At 34.5% G+C, this 17757-nt stretch overlaps 1 protein-coding gene across 1 annotated transcript in view; it reads left to right on the top strand.

Moving 5' to 3' along the window:
• The window catches only part of PHEX (phosphate regulating endopeptidase homolog X-linked), a 259922-nt gene that overhangs the window by 231702 nt on the left and 10463 nt on the right, over positions 1-17757 (top strand). Inside the window, exons 17-20 of the mRNA XM_003763504.2 lie at positions 3024-3095; positions 7278-7404; positions 14403-14468; positions 16195-16299. Coding sequence (XP_003763552.1) covers positions 3024-3095; positions 7278-7404; positions 14403-14468; positions 16195-16299 — 370 coding nt within the window. The remainder of the gene's footprint in view (positions 1-3023; positions 3096-7277; positions 7405-14402; positions 14469-16194; positions 16300-17757) is intronic.

Genomic DNA, 17757 nt, shown 5'->3' with positions numbered 1-17757 from the left:
AAAATGTAATGAGAAAATATTTAACAATAATTAATATATAAAATGTTAATTACAAATATATCATGCTATATTATATATCATTATTGAATATTGTTAATTATTGTATATAATATATAAATTATTAAGATTTAAAAATAAATAATGTAACAAAATAAAAACAACCCAATTGGACTTAGATAATGGTAACATGTTATTTTCTAAGACTACATGTAGCACACAGAGATCCTTATATTCTTTTTAGGGACCCCATTTCTATTAGTTTAGTATCACTGCTTCATTGTATCATAAGATCATAGCTTTAAAGCTGGAAAGCACCTTAGAGACAACTAAGTCCAACCTACTTTTTAACAGAATACCTGTCTAGGTTAAAGGACTTCCCCAGAGTCATACAGCTAGTATTTATTAAATATGTTTGAATACTTGAAGCAACTTTAGTCAAAATCATGAGGTAAACTTGAAGAGTGTTTTTTATCTTCTAACCATTATTTTTCCACTGCTTTCTTTTTGCCACTTTAAAGATTCTTTTCTAAGCATTAGGTGTGGTTCTATTTTGTTTTTGTTTAATTGTTTCAATGATGTTAATATTTTTGTGACTCCATTTATTTTTATTTTTGGTAAATAAACTGGATTGGTTTGTCATTTCTTTCTTCTGGTCATTTTACAGATGAGGAAACTGAGGTAAACAGTGTTAATTGACTTGCCCAAGGTTACATAACTACTAAGTGTCTGAGGAAGGATTTGAACTCTGCTTTTTCTGCCTCTAGGCTCAGACCTCTAATCACTGAATCATCTAGCTGTCTGTGCTCCTATGGTCCCTCCTATTTTCCTCCCCATTTTAGTCTTCTGCTCAGGCCTGCCCCTTTTGGTCCATGATCTTAACCTTTCCCTCTTTATTCCTCTTCTTCTCTTATCCCCAAATCCAAATTCACTTTGTCTTTTGTCCCATTCTATCTCAGTTACCCCTAAGATGGAAGGCAGTCTGATAAACTAATCTTTGATGAAGTATTAATGACAACTCCTCCAAAAATTTGCATTTAAACAAAGGAATAATGAACATTTTAAATTTCAATTAAGAGGTACAAATCTGTTTGTGCTTTTAAACACTGAGTCAGAATCATTCAGAAGGATAGCTCTATAAAGATATGTTATTTTCAGTCCCTGGACCAGCCCAGAAATGAGTAAAACATTGAGTACACTGTTCAAACTAGTTTTTAAAAGCTGCCAGTGGTACATTTAATGAGCTAGATTTTCTCTGCTGGAAATGATCTGTTACCCCAGCTAGCAAGTCACTATTGAGGAAGTTTGTGAGTATATTTAGATTTTAGAAACATGTTTTTATAACATCTATTGATTTCAAACATTTTTTGATTTTATTCAGAAAGGAGAATATGTATTTACTCTAATGGAATATTTTTATTCCCATATGTCATTTAATTATATCTATCTATTATTATAATCTCTCTCTTTCTCTGCCTGTATGTGTCCTTAAGCAATTCTGAAATATAAAGATTGCATACAGATTCAAGAATCTCCACAAAGTGTGCCTCAGTTTCTTCAACTGAAAGATAATATTTAACCAAATAGCCCTGAAGGCTTTCCTGCTCTAGTTCTATAAGACTACTTACTATATTTGTATTTTTTTCTACTTGTTGCTCCAGAAAGAGACCTGTTAAAGTATTCCCCCCTCCATCCCCTCCAGAACAATTGCTTGAGAGCTGCCCCTTCAATTCAGCTAGTCTGACACTGATATAGAACCAAGACTCACTGAAGAAAAGACTATCTTTGGTGCAGAGATCAGGAAAAGCTCTATACCAGGCTCTTGGAAGAGATACTTAACTACTGTTGATAAAAGCCTTCACTATGTAAAATTGCATGATAACTTCATGATTGAAATGCATAATTTTACTGTTATTTCTTTAATGAAGGTTTGGAATGATGGAAAAACAGTAGGAAACATTTTATCAAATGCAAATTACCTTGCAGGAAGGAAATCACAAAGGAAAGAATGGTTACCAAGGGGAAAAATTGAGTCTGAGCACACTTTCTTGGGTACAGTTAAGACAAACAATTAGTATGTTAAGGATCATTATGCCCTGTAATAACATGTTACTTCAAAAAGTTTAGCTGCCTGCTCTTATGGGGTAATGGGTATTATCTGTATCCAAGGTTCCTTTGACGTTTGTGATGATGTGTTGGCAGTAGACAACAAAAATACTAAAGCATTCTAAGCAACTGTAGCCCCCCATTCAAGGTATACATCTCATGAATTATAGTTTTAAAAGCAGCTTTTTATTGTCCTCTTCAGAAGGTTAGAAACCAAATAAAATAGTCAAGAAGTAGGTATAATCTGCCATTTGGAGAATGATTAAATCTTCAATTATGGCTTTCTAGTGCATTAGATGTGATTGTATATAATTTTTCTTTGGCTTCTGCAAAGATGAAGGAAAGTGTTAACACCTCCTTTTGAAAACTTAATGGAAATTTGTTTAATGCTTCATAATCTGTGTCATGCATTTGCAGGCCTGTCTATCACATAAGCCAAAGGAGAATGATTAGAGTTGACAACATAGAGATCCCTTTTAATCTTTGATCCTTGCTTTTTTTGTTTGACTACATTAGGAGAACAATTTTATTTTCAATATTGTAGTGTCTTTCTGATGAATTCTCAACTAGAAAATAAATGGCAAGATAAGTAGCAAGACCCTTTCAATCCTGCTGGAGGCTTAGTTATATATAATCTGAACTGTGTATGTATGTATACATATATGCATGTGTATATGTATATGTATACTGCCATACAAGATATATATCTAAAATTGTCTTACAATTTAGATTTTTCTTTCTATTTCAATGAGAAAAACATGACTGGTTTCAAGTTTTTTCTTGTATTTTGGGGGCAGTGGTTGTTTTAGATTATCTTCACTGTAATTGGTTTGAATGTAGGGAATTATTTGATATTTGGAAAAATAGGTATCTGAGATTTACCCTTCTAATTTTCTTTTCTTTACACATCAATGTTATAGGTCTCTGAGTTATGGTGCTATAGGAGTCATTGTTGGCCATGAGTTTACCCACGGATTTGATAACAATGGCAAGTAATGTTTCTTAGTCTACAATTCTGTTTTTTTTTTTTTTAGAACAGTGTTGAAGGCATGAGTGCTAATTGTCCCTTTGTGATCAGTGGTCAAACTAAGAGAACTACTTGATAATCAGAGAGGAATAGACATCTCTTGAACAGAAGTTATAGGAATCACTTCCAAATTCAGTTTGTGTTAGTTCTTTGTTATCATCCTGAAGCTCTCACTCACCTAAGTAAATGATATGATCAAGTCCAACCTTAGACAAATCCTGGTTGCTTAACCCTGTCTAGCTCATCTAACTTGTCATTATTCCCAAGTAATTGTCTCTTTAAAGATATTTCATCACTTTTTTTTTTTTTTGGATGGGAGTCTGGACCTGTGATTCTGTTGATATAGGCAACTCCAACTATTCTGAACTTAATCTGAGACAATTACATTAAAAAAAAATGACTCACAATTCTCATTTGGCAGTTGAGGAAACAGAGAGACAGCAATTAATGAGACTTTTAGGGTCATGCAATTTACTGTTAGATATGAATTTGAACTCAAATCTTCCTAATTCCAGCTCTAGTTCTATATCCACTCTGCACATGTTTTTCAAGTTGAAAATTGTTGTTTGTTCTTTGTTTTAAAAGAGTACCAATGCTGTTATGAAGGTGATATCTTGAATCTGAACTGAATTGAAGTGAGGCAGAGCTGTGCAAACTTGTCAGCTTCACTCTTCTTTCCAGAGTCATCAAAGTCCTATGGCAAAAGGGAATCAGGATGACTATCTATGATCTTGACCTTTCTAAATTAAGGCCTTTCCGGGTCTCAGTTTGTGTTTAGTTTTCTATTTTATATTTCTTTATATATATATATATATTTCTTTCTATATAAGTCCAACTTCTTCATTTGATCATACATGAAGAAACTAAGGGTCAGAGAGGAGAAAGGATGTGTCTGAACTTACACTGGCAACAAGTAGCAGATTTGTTATCTGAACTCAAGGTGCTTTGACTCCAGATTCAATACTTTCCATACTTCATTGAACTATGAAGCATCATGTGCCAGACAAGTCAACCTGCTACCACCATCTTGACTACCATGTCTCTTCAGATGTCAGAATCCAGAACCAACTCAGAGTTAGTAGCAGATAAAATAGATACAGAGAGAACTCTATATTCTTGGTTATACGACTGCTAATATACTTTTCACTATACTTTATTGCAGTGGCTATGATAGTAAGAATGTTGGTCCTTTATAGTGTCTTCTACATGGTAAATACTCAGTAAGTCTTTGTTGATTGATTGAATTATTCAGTTTTCTTTGTGGGCATAAGAAGAATGGTGGCTTCAGTTCAATCCAAGAAGAAAGAAATTTGGGGGCAAAATTGTTGTGGTATCTAGCTTTACCTCAAGCACTTTGAATTAGTCAACAGAACTATTTAGAGGACATATTTGTGAGATAAGCTAATGATTGTTCTTTATGTCATTAAATCTTAATTATTATATATCCGACTGTTTTCAATAGGAAATTTGAATCTACTTCAGATGCATTAAGACTTTGACTTTTGTCCAAATGGGAAAGGATAAAGAATTTATAAGTGAAATGAAAAAATGCAGGATTATATTTTTTCATTTATTTAATTTTATGGATCTTGGCCCTAAGTCTATGTCATAGTTCCTTAGTTAAGTAGGGCAGATGGCCCTCCAATCCCTACTGGCAACTGGGAAGGTGTTGGAATCCTTACAAAATGTTAACTCATTAGAGTTGATAGAGACAATAATTATCTAATTTAGCATGGTTCAGTATGATCGATCTGATCCTATGAGGAGATATTATGGGCCAGAACTTGAAACAAGATACTAAATGGAACTGATAGAAACAATGCTTGTGTTCACACCTTTAGAGAGCTCATCACAAGTATGGGAGATTCACAAAGTTAACTTTGTAACTTTGTGAATTCACACCTCCCTTAATCCCTCCCTCAGAGGAGGAGTCAACCTTTAAGAGATCACATATAAGAAGCTGACAGAGGCTCAGTCAGAGTTAGTTCAGAACATTGCCAAGAGTCGGAGAGGAGCACTCTGGGAGATACAGAAGTCCACAAGCCCTCTCTCTTGGAGAGGAGCACTCTGGGAGGAAGCCCGCAAGCCCACTCTCAGAGGTGGAGTCAGATTCATTCCAATTTTCACCTTGGTGCTGGCTGGAGACATTTGGAAGAAGAGAAGCCAAAGCTGGCAGAGGCAAAAGATTAGCAGCAAGAGCTCTTGGAACCAAGGAGAGATAGGCCTCTAAGAAAGCTAACTGGGTCCCAGAAAGAAGATTCAGAAACCGGAGATAATAAAGGATTTGAACTTTTAACACCTGGCTATATTTGGAGTGATTATTACTTGGAACTGAAACTAAGGCTGCCACCAGAAAACCTCCCCAAGAAACCTGCTCCCAGAGAGAACCATTATATTTTAAAGAAGAGAACACATACATAATAGAAGGAATACATAATAGAAGTTCAATATGCCTCCCAGTGCCTGGAAACTTAGAAGAAACATATTAATTTGAACTGAGCCAGGGTCTGTAGCACAGCTGAATGGCTAGCTTACTGGGGCTATTCTTTTGGCTCAAGTGAATATTTCACTGACAACCAGTCATTCTGTCCTGAACAAGTTACATCAGGTAAAAGAAAAGTATCCAGAATTAGCTAGATTACTTGTAGAGTTAAACAAAAGAGTAATAGTTGACTTTTTTAATAGAGCTTGAAAAGTGATTGAGAGTTGGAAGGGATCTTTGAGGCCATCAAACATGAAGTGATAAAATTGAGGCCCCAAGAAGGAAACAAATTGACTAAGGTCACAAAGGTAGTAAGGCACAGAAATATGAGTAGACTCCAGGCCTTCAGATTCCAGATCCAGAGACCAGAGGCAACTGGTGGCACAGTAGATGGAGTGACAGAGCTGGAGTCACAAAGACATAAATTAAAATTTAGCCTTAGATACTTACTAGCTGTGCAACTCTGGATAAATTGCCTAACTTCAGTTTCCTTCAGTTTCTTCATTTCTAAAATAAAGATACTAATAATACTCAACTCTCAGAGTTGTAAGGATCAAATGAGATAATAATTGTGATGTGCTTATGCCTGGAACATACTAGGTACTTTTTCCTTCCTTCCCTTCCTCCCTCCATTCTTTTCTTCCTCTTCCTTCCTTTCTTCCTCTCTCCCTCCCTCCCTTCCTTCCCCCTTTCTTCCCTTCTTCCTTCCTCCTTCCTTATCCTCCTTCCTTCCTTCCTTCCTTACTCCCTTCTTTCCTTCCCTCCTTCCTTCTCTCCTTTTTCCTCTCTCCCTCCCTCCCCCTTCCCCCTTTCTTCTCTTCTTTTTTCCTCTCTCCTTATCTTCCTTCCTTCCTTCCTTCCTTCCTTCCTTCCTTCCTTCCTTCCTTCCTTCCCTCTCTCCTTCTTTCCTTCCCTCCTTCTTTTTTGCCTTTTTTCCTTCCTTCCCTTCCTCCATCTCTCCATCCCTTTCTTCCCTCCTTCCATCCCTATTCTTCTTCCCATGCATCACACAAAGGCTGATCCTCACAAGAATTCCTTGAAGTAAAATGCTATATCTTAGTACTGCTTTTGAACAATAATGAAGTTGAGGAAACTGATTTAGGGAGATCAAATGTCACATAATTGTTATGTGGTAGAACTAAGATATGAGACCAGTATTTCTGCCTTCCAAATTGGTACTTTTTCTTTTATTCTTCTGGGTTTCTACCATATTTTCTTCATTTCTGTTATTTTAAAGGTGTATTCTACATTCATTTAAAGAGAGAGGGGAATTTAAAAAAAATTCAAATTCCTCTACAATCTGCCCCATATTTCCCTAAACTTACATCCAACATTGAAGAGAAATAAACTGACTGCCCTCAGGGACTTGACTACAGGAGTTGTCTTCTGGAAACTTTTTTTCCTGGCACATATTTTGCAAGCACAGGGAAGGGCCTTGGGCCACTATACTCCTGACCTTGCTTTGTCCCCATCTCTGGCTATTCCCACTTTGAGATACATCTGCCAAGGTTATGCAAGCTCAATTATTCTGGGCAACTAAATCACAGTTTTCCATAAATCAGGAAAGGGGTTGGGGAGTAGCCTAAGGATGGGCCACAGAGAACAGGGAAAAAAATTAGTTTTATTACATAACACCAAAATTCTCTTTTTTTTTCAATTAGGGAGAAAGTATGATAAGAATGGAAACCTCGATCCTTGGTGGTCTAATGACTCTGAAGAAAAGTTTAAAGAGAAAACAAAATGTATGGTTAGCCAATATAGCAGCTATTATTGGAAGAAAGCTGGATTAAATGTAAGTAAAATCATAGAGTTTTTAAAAATCCAGGTGATTTCTCCCATGTGTAGTTTCCCATTTTGGATGACAGTTGATCACATTTTATGCTTCTAATAAACATATTTTTTTTTTATTATATATACCTCTCAAGATTGTGAAGATTAAATGAGATAATTAAAAAGTACTTCGCAAAGTGTAATATAAATGTTAACTATTATTGAAAGTAACAGAAAGAAGACAATTCCCAAACATGGATAATTAATAGCAAATTTTATGGTATGGGAGCTGGACCTGTGATTTATTTAATATAGGGAAATCCTTGATGAAGAAACTCATTCTTCCAATATAAGTAAATTTTGCAACTTATCCTTTTCATATATATCTATATCTGCACACCCAGGCATATATATATACACATACATATATACGTATACATATATGTATATATATATATACATATATGTTTACATCTATTTGTAGAGAACTTTTCTTTTTTAAAATTTTTAATTAATAAGGATTTATTTCTCTTCTTTTTGTATTTACTACTATTGTAAAAGAAAAAGAAAAGCCTTTAAAAATATATATATGTGCATATATATTATACATTATATATGCATAGTATGATCAAAAGGCTTTTATTTTGTTTGGCTATATACATAAAAATGTATATGTATGTATGAATATAGTCCAGTGAAACAAATTCCCTATTAGCCATGTGCAAAAATATAAACCAAGAAGTTGATTATATTATTGATTTAATGATTTATCTAGAAGCACATATCCAGTATATTTCTGAGACAGTATTTGAACTCAGTTTGTTCTAGAGTAAAGAACAGATCTTTATTCGTATGCCAGGCTACTTATTTTATTGGCATATAATTTACGATTATAATTTATAAAAATTTTCCTCTAAACTACCAGTAATTTGCACTAATTAGTGAATCAGTGAGCATATCAATAATATAGACCTTTTTAAAAAAAGGGAATAATTTTTATTATTTCCAAATATACCTTTAATCTAGGCTAATAGTTAAGAACATTTGAAATAAACACATTCATTATTTATATGCAAATGATGCTGCTAAATTTCTGGTTTCTTCAATAGATTAAACATTAACAACTTTATTTATACAATTAATTTGTTTATTAAATTTTTAAAAAAATGTCAAAGGTCAACTACAGGCTAGCTCTTATGAATCATCATGAATTCTAAATGAATGGCATTTAAAACAATGAAGTTTTAGTAAATATTGCATACATCTTAATCAAAATAGAGATAGCAGCTCTACCCCAAAACTCTGAAAGACTCTTTGAGCCTCTGTTTTCCAATCTGTATTATAGAGATAATTATACCTCTTGTATCTACTTTTTAGATGTGCAGATCTAATAAAATCTTTTGAAAACATTAAGGTTCTAAATAAAATGTTGATGATGGTGCTAATGCTGATTATGAGATTAGGGTTCCTTGTGGTCAGGTAGTTAATGATGGCAGGTTCCAGAAGTTAGTGGCATGTTCGAGATTCAGAAAACCAAATGAAGAGGTTTGGCTCCCCTAAATCTCTTAGGATTTGGCATATGGCAGGGAGTTGTGGAAACCCCCTGAACCTGAAAAGCTGGACTGGTAAAAAGAAGTTTATTATTGGGAAGTCAGCCTTTGCTATGCCTGAATAGAAATACTGAATTCTTTAGGGGCAAGGTCTGACAGAGAAGTAAAGTTTCTAGTAGAGAAATCCCTACAGAGAGGTATAAAGTTTTGTTGAGGAAATAGGTGAGGAAGATAAAGAGAAGGTAACGCTGAAAGAGTATATCATTTCAACAGGCAGAGGGTTCCTTGGCATAGCATGTTAGGTCCTCTGCCAGGACTGAGCCCCAACCTGGCTTTTTTTATAATAGAAGTCTTGGCTACAAGCTGGGATTTGCTCTTGATGGGGCTTGAGCTGGAATTTGAATAGAATTCAATGAGTATCTCTAGGTTTGATCTTTAATTCAAAAAGGTTGGAATTGTCCAGCTCAAGGACTCAACTATCCCCACCTAGATAAACCATTTTTATCTTTATTCCCTGTGGTGGGTCTCACAGAGGCAGGGTTCAAGGAGAATTTCTCCTTCAAGGAACTTCTCAAGTGTTCTACCTCATAGCTCATTCCCAAAGTCAGAGAGAGAGAAAGAGAAAGAGTTTCGGGGCTCCCCTTGTCACTGATGGTAATGGTGATGATGAGGAGCAACATAGTACTGCGGAAAAGGCTTTGGAAATGGGGCTTCAGTTTCTAAATTTCTCTCTTTTCTCAGTTTCGAAATTTTCTCTCACTGCCTTTCATGAAGGGTAGGTAGGCATTATGCATTTGTATATTAGGGTTAGAATTTGGATTAATTTGGTTTCTTTGTACTTAGATATATTCTTCTCACTTTCAAGAGCTCAGCATTAGGTTTCAGTTTCCTTTTCTGTACCATGAGGGGTTTCAACAAGATAGCCTTTTTAGTTCTAAATCTATGCTGTTAGTATTATAGAAACCCCAATTTACTTCAAAAGAGAAACATGATTGACAGGTAAAGATGGTTTTTAAATTTTTTTCTAAGTAATTCCCTGGTGTATCTCAACTATGTGACTATAAGCCTGGAAATAATAATTTTACTTTTCATTACACCGTCTTTCTTTATCTGCCCTCTGGGAAATATGTTAATGGAAAAGTAGAAGGTAAATGAGGAAATAAGCTTGGAAAATCTACAGACTGGTTGATCTACAGGTAAACAACATAAAACTGTGGAGTTGTCAATTACAACTCAGAAACAAGGATGACAGAGTAGCCATTCAGCAAACTTTTGTCACCCTGAATTTTAGAATATTAAATCCAATAACCTCTATCAGTGACATGTTTCTTTGTTATTTTTTCCACTGTAATCCCTGTCCTGCACAGTTGAAAATCTTAGAGGCTCTGATTGAGCTGTTGAAGTTATTGCATAATATTACAGATTGCAAATGTTGTGGGGATGGGGATAGAAATGTATGGAGGAAGCAGTTAAGTGGTAGAGTGAATAGAATGCTAGTCTTGGAGTCAAGAAGACCTGAATTTAAATCTGATGTCAGACACTAGCTCCATGACCCTGGGAAAATCAGTCAATCCTATTTGCCTTAGTTTCCTCATCTATACAATGAGCTGGAGAAGGAAACAGCATACCACTTCAGTATCTTTGCCCAGAAAACTCCAAAAGAGGTCATGAAGAGTCAATTGAATTGATACAATTAAAAAAAACAACAATAACTATCTTAACTTATTTAACATTTTAAAAATGCTTTTTATAAGAATATAATACATATTCTCAAAGAAACACATTTTATTTCCTGCCAATATGTCTATACGCATGATGCTATTAGGAATTGGCAGGATAAAGCCTAAGTTAGAACCTTTTATTTAGAGAATCTAAAACTATTTACCATCCTAGACTTTTCACGTAATAAAATTTCATCTTATGTTGTAAATTGAAATTTATCCTATTTTCAGAAGATTCTCAGCAAAATTGAGAGTGGTGCTAATATCGTAGATGGCATAAGCAGAATCTAGAAAAAAATCTGAGATGGTAGAATGATAAGTTGAATCCAACCAGATGAGTGTTAGTAGAAATAAATGAAAATTCTACCACGTAGATTAAAAAATCACTTGCTGCTGAAGTAAATGATGGGGTTTTAGTTATATGATTAAATTTCAGTTTACATATATATATATATTTATATATATATATATACACACACACACATATATATATATACATACACATACACATATATCCCTGTAAGCTCATAGTTGTATCCCACGACTAACACATATTTGCATGCACACACACATACAACACACATACAGATATATTATACATATATGCACATACACAGATATATCTCTGTAAGCTCACAGTTATATGCTAGGGATAACACTAACACACACACACATACATACAGACACAAAGTGATTTTAGGCTATGTTAAGTGGTATGGTATCCAAAATAAGAAAGTTGATAATCTGAAAATATTCTGTCTTTATCAGACCCTATTTAGCTTTTTCCAGCAATTTTGGATACTCTGACAAAGGATGGCAGCTAGGATGATTTAGATTCTTGAAACCATGCTTTTTAGAAAAGGGTCAGTTGAAATATCTAGCAGTGTTGAGCCTGAGGAAGAAAATAATTAAAGGGAAAAGAATTATTGTCTTCAAATATTGAAAGGGTTGTACCTATTCTGCTTGGCAGAGGCTATATGTAGGAGCAATGACTAGAAATTACAAATATATAAGGACAACAAGAGGATGTAATGGATAGAGCTGTTGGCCTAGAGTTAGAAAGACCTGTATTCAAACCTGACCTCAGACACTTCCTGTCTGTGTGATCCTAGGAAAGTTATTTAACTGTATTTGCCTCATTTTGTCAACTGTAAAATAGGGATAATAACATTGCTGTGAGGTATCAAATGAGATAATATTTTTAAAGCACTTAGCACATTGTCTGTCACATAGCAGTCACTTAATGTTCATTTCCTTCCTTGTAGGAAGACAAATTTTTAGTTAATATAAGGAAAAGACTGCTCCACAATCAGAGCAATACAAAAGAAACAGAGCTGCTTGCTCCAGTAGTGAGTTTTCTATCACTAGATGGTTTTTAGGTGGATGATCACCTATTAAATTTGTTGAGAATGTACCAGAAATCTTTAGGGTCATCTTTAACTCAAGAAGTATGTGATTTCAAAAGGTATTTGTTACTGCCAGGGATGAAATGAGAGTAGGTTGAGATTGGGCCTGTTAGTAATGTAGAAAGAAACAAAAAAGACACCCTGTAGAGAGAAATTAAGTTATTATCCTTCTCCTTCATTTAGAGTTCAGCATTTATGGAACACTAACAATATATAGAGAGGCAATGTAGTATATTGGAAAGATGTAACTTTAGGGTCAGGGGTTCAAATTCTGGCTCTGATACTTGCTATTATGTGACTTGAGCAGATTTCTTCATTTTTTTGAACTTGTTTCCCTGATTTGTAAAATGAAGGTATTAGACTCAATAGATATTTTCCCTCCTTCCTATCTCCTTTTCTCCTTCCTTCCCCCAATTTAGCTCCTTGCCAATAACTACAGATTATACTTCATCTGAAGAGTCATTATGCAGATGGATATTCTTGGTCCCAGAGGGGAGAGAATGAAAGTATTTGTAGCTGACACAGCACAAATCCTTCTCTGCAACTGGAAAGCTAACTCAAATGATATAGATCTTTCTCATTTTTGCATAATGAGGATAAGATTTAGATTCTGTTGATATTTTTGGAATGAGTTTCAGTTTCAGAAGCCTAGCCTTAGACTATTCTTGACTTGAAAAAAATTCATAATATCTTGATCCAGGCTAATTTAATGTTCTGATGCTTTTGATGATTCTAACTGGGAACAAAATCTTACTGGTATTAAAAGAGGAGCTGTGTGATATGATTTCCACAAATTTTGGAAGTTTCCCCTTTGAATTGTTTACTATTTTACCAGTACTTAGCATAGTGCCTAGCACATAGAAGGTATTTATAACTGTTTATTGAATTGAATTTATTGAGTTATGTAAAAATTTTCAATAGGTAATCACAACTTTGTGAAACTTTCATGAACACTAGGTTTGAACATGCATGTGGAATCCTAAACCAGAGCAAAGAATTCATGGTCCACACACAAGTTTCATATCTATGATAATACAATAAAGGAAGGAGGAGAAAATAGAAATCTCCTCCCAAAGGAGTGTGGCAAGGAAGAAGGGAAGATGCGATAAAGATGGGAAAAGGACAAAACCCCTCCCAAAGGAAAAGAACTAGGAGATGGCAAAAGAGTCATTCTTTTCCCTTGGGAGCTGTTAGACTGTGAAAATGGGATGATTTGCTTATCTATGAGGATCTCAGCTGCACAAGCAGTTTTTCAGCCTAGTTGAGACTGATTGTCTCCTGTCTTGACTCCCAAGGACACACAGGGATTACAGCTTGAATTGTAAACAATAAATGATGTCCAATCTGGGGAAGGGTATTTGTTCTTGTGCAGGCCATCCTGCACATTCTGGGTTCACTGCTTCTGGAAAATAAGATGACTAAAGAAAGACAGGTTAAGGTGGATTCAGGACAACAGAATTAATCAAATACACAATTGAGAGGAACTGTGGAATAGTGGGTAGAATGATCCATGCTGGTGGGTAGTGGATTTAGGATGATGTGGCTTCAAATTCTGCCTCAGTCTTTATGATTATATTACTGTTATCGTAATTGTGAGCAAGTCATCGAAGCTCTTTGAACCTCAGTTTCTTCATCAGTAAAATGGGAATAATAACACGTACCTCACAGGATTATTGTCAGGATTTAATGAAGTAATAGATGAAAAGACTTTAAAATATCATATTAGTGTGAGCTATAGTAGAAGAGTTCTAGTTAATTCTTTCATTTTTTTAATGTGAGGAAACTGAGACAAAAAGAGATGATAGAATTTCACCCAATTCATCCAGCTAATAAAGGATTTCAATTCTAAGCCTTTCTGGCCTCCCAAGTTCTTTCCACATTGCCGAGCTGCTTCCTCCTTTAAATTCTGGAAGAAAGATTAATGGAGGTTAGAGGTTGGTCACCCCTGCAAGCTGTCATCTCTGTATGCTTTGTTAATTTGTGCAGAACAATGCATGGCTGCATTTAGAATACTCTTTGAATAATCAGCTATAATTAGAGAATAATCAGTTTTATTGATATTCTCTTTTCCCTAAAGTCTGAGCCACTTGATATTTTGCTACATTTTATTTTATCGTACAAAAGAGTAGCATAAAAAGAAATAAATTATTACACTGAAGAGTACCTTCCAAGGCTTAGTTTGTGATCACAAAATATACGATGACTTACTTTGATTTATTAGACATAATTTTTCCTTTAAAACATGTCTACCGTGGTATTTGCTTTAATATATTGTGACTTAGTTTGAATGATAGTTGACTGTGGAGCTGTCTAATGGGATGTTCCCCCCCTCCTGTTTTCTAGGTGAAAGGGAAGAGGACATTGGGAGAAAATATTGCAGATAATGGAGGTTTGCGAGAAGCTTTTAGGGTATGCATTACTATGTTTTCCATGATGTTTTAAAAAGCAGAATATAAAATTTATACCGATGTATCTAACTTTATATATATGTATTGCAGATGTTTGCCATAAAACACTACTTCCATTATAAAAATGAACATATATGCACATATCTATGTGTATATATATATATATATATATATATATATATATATACACACATCTCTCTATATTCTTGGCTTCTGGTACAAAATCACAATTAAGAATATTATATATTTAATGAATAAATTACAGTTTCTAGGTAGCACATTCATGGTAGTGTTAAAAATATATTATTCCTCCATGAAAAATTTGCAATAATGTCACAATGTATCATGGAGGTGACTTTGGATTTTCAAGAGCCTTTTTCCCCCCTTGTACTAGCAAGTTGCAATCTCTGTCAGATCCTTCCAAGATGGAAGGACTTCATGTAAGGATCTAGAGATGTCTAAATGTCTGTTGTCAGAGCTAATTGTCAGAGTCTAGCTAATTTTCAAGATATTCATCATCATAAAGTTGCCCCCCAAACTTTTTCTCATTTTAATATGTGAAATAATTTCTACTAAATATTAAGGAATTGTGATCCATATAGAAGTAGAGGTAGTAATCATACTAGTGAAATCAAAGAATCAAATAGCATTAATAGATATAGAGATAGGGGCTGGTAGTGTCATTTCACTGGTATAGGGGACACTCAGGTGAGGAGTCCTGTTACTCAGAATTTCAGAGAGTAACTTAAAACATAGAGAATTTAAGTGATTTGCCCAGCATCACACAGCATTTTTGGGTCAGAATAGGACTCAAACTCAGGTCTTCCTGGCTTCAAGTTTATCTCTGTACCTAATAATCCAATCTATTTCATGAATGGTATTCTACTGCATAAAAGGCTTCCGTCTGGAGATTAATATGCAGGAGAATATATATTTCTTTATCTAACTATAAATATTCTCATTCAAAATTCTCATGCTCCTTGGGTAAAAGTTATGATGGTTAATACTTTTTTATTTTCTGGAGGGAATTAAATTTTTTTAGTTATCTAATTTTTGGTCCAGACCTATGATTTCAGAGGTGTAAAAGATTCCTAAACAATTTGGAAACTTCCTCTGCTCATGAAAAATAACTATGGTTAAGTGACTTGCTCAAAGTCATACAGCTAACACAACAAAGACAAGACAAATCTAGTTCTTCCTAATACCAAGATCAATTGTTATATCTACTGTCAAACTTTTGTAATTGCTTAAGTAATAATTTTTTATTTATAGTTGTTTGTTTTATTTTTAGTATGATTGTTCTGTTGATTTGGTATCCTTTGTAAGTTTGCTAGTAATCCTAGATTCCTCATTGGGCAACAGATCAGACTGACATTTCCTTGAAATGTTCTTCCCACATTAAATGCCTCATAGTATATCATATTAAATATCATCAAATTATGGATTATATTACTTGCAAGATGGTAAATTTTTGCATGGCAGATTTCCTCAAATCAAGACATAATTATTACTGAGGAGAAATAGTATAGTAGGAATAGTGCTGAGTTTTTAGTCACAGGATTTGAGTCTCAATTCCAGATCTGCTACTATTACTTGTGTAACCCTGGACAAGTCACCTAAGACCTGCTGATGTCTAAAGTCTCTTTTAATTTCTGAACCGTGGTTTTGTGAACTTGAAGTTACTAACAAAAATAATAAACATCTTTCATTCTATTTTTTCCCTCTAGGCCTATAGGAAATGGATAAATGATAAAAGGCAAGGAGTGGAAGAGGACCTCCTACCAGGCATTAAATTCACCAATAATCAACTCTTCTTTCTGAGTTACGCTCATGTGAGTAGCATTACAAAGAAAGCTTTAAATATGGAATGTGTGACTTAAGGTTGTTTTCTTAATGAAAATTCTAATAAAAAATAAATGAGATAAATTTCAAGTTTCCACTAGCATCACAACATGCACAAGAGTTTCAGTGTTTGACTTAGTAAACTTCCTTTGCTGCCAAACAAATTGCTCTGTGACTGCAGTGATTCTTGATAGTTTCTGAGCTCTGTCCATGGTTCTGAACCCCAATATTGGAGCTACACAGTGGAGCAGCTAGATGGTGCAGTGGATATAATGCAGGATTTGTAGTTAGGGAGACTCATCTTCCTGAGTTGAAATCTGGCCTCAGACACTTATTAGCTTTCTGACCCCAGACAAATCACTCAACCCTTTTGCCTCAGTTTCTTAACTTATAAAATGATCTAGAGAAGGAAATGGCAAATCATGGCAGTAACTTTGCCAAGAAAACCCCAAATAGGGTAATGAAGAATGAGACATGATGAAATAACTAAACCACAACAGTGCTGGATGCTTTCTATGCTTTCTTACAATAGTTCTATCCTCCTTATTACCTTATTTTTGATATTTGTATAAGGTATCTTTTTGGAAAGAACTCAGCAAATTGTTTAGGCTTTGCTGCTTGCATGTATTTTTTAATATTTAATTTTAATTTTTATATTTTTTTCTTCAATGCTGTGCTTATATTTTACAAGGTTATTAGCTAGCTTTCTGGGAAAGTTTTCTCAGTGTTATTGAAGTCCTGACAAAAGAAACCAACTCTTAGTGGAACTAGATATCTATAGGGATATAGTTCAGTCATGGTTTCTTTCTGATCTTTGCCATGTGAATCAATTTGTCCCAACACTTGAAGGGAACAATGACTTTTACATGTTATGATAGGAGTGAAATTTTTCTTGAAGATTCATGTGTTGTGTGTTGGGGAGATCATAAAGCAGTTTCTGAATGGCTCAGACTACAAAGAGATAGAGGCTAGGATATGGATAGGCCTCACGCTAGACAATCTTCAGAATTCTTCATAAATCATTTTCCCAGGGCTCTACCTATGTCTATAATCATAGAAATATATAATTTTCAAGCTAGAAGGGACCCTACAGAGTATTTGGATCCATACTTATATAAAAGTCTTCCTCTACAAACACTGACACATCATTATCTTCAATAAGACATCCATTTGTCTGTCTGTCTGTCTGTCTATCTATCTATCCATCCATCTACCTACTAATCTATGTATGTATCTATTTGTATTCCAATAAGTCCTCACCCATTACTGGAAAAGGAGTCTCATTAAAGTTTTGGAGATTTTTTTCTTACATTGTACCTCAAGTTGTCTCCCTGAAACTTCTACCTATTGCTTAAATTTCTGCTTTCTGGAGATAAGATTAAACTTAATTATTCTTCCATATGACAAATCTTTAAATAAAGAATAATACCATTATGTACCCTTCAGTC

The sequence above is a fragment of the Sarcophilus harrisii genome, chromosome 3, assembly GCF_902635505.1.
Source record: "Sarcophilus harrisii chromosome 3, mSarHar1.11, whole genome shotgun sequence".
Classification (NCBI taxonomy): domain Eukaryota; kingdom Metazoa; phylum Chordata; class Mammalia; order Dasyuromorphia; family Dasyuridae; genus Sarcophilus; species Sarcophilus harrisii.
This window is presented reverse-complemented; position numbering and strand designations above follow the sequence as displayed.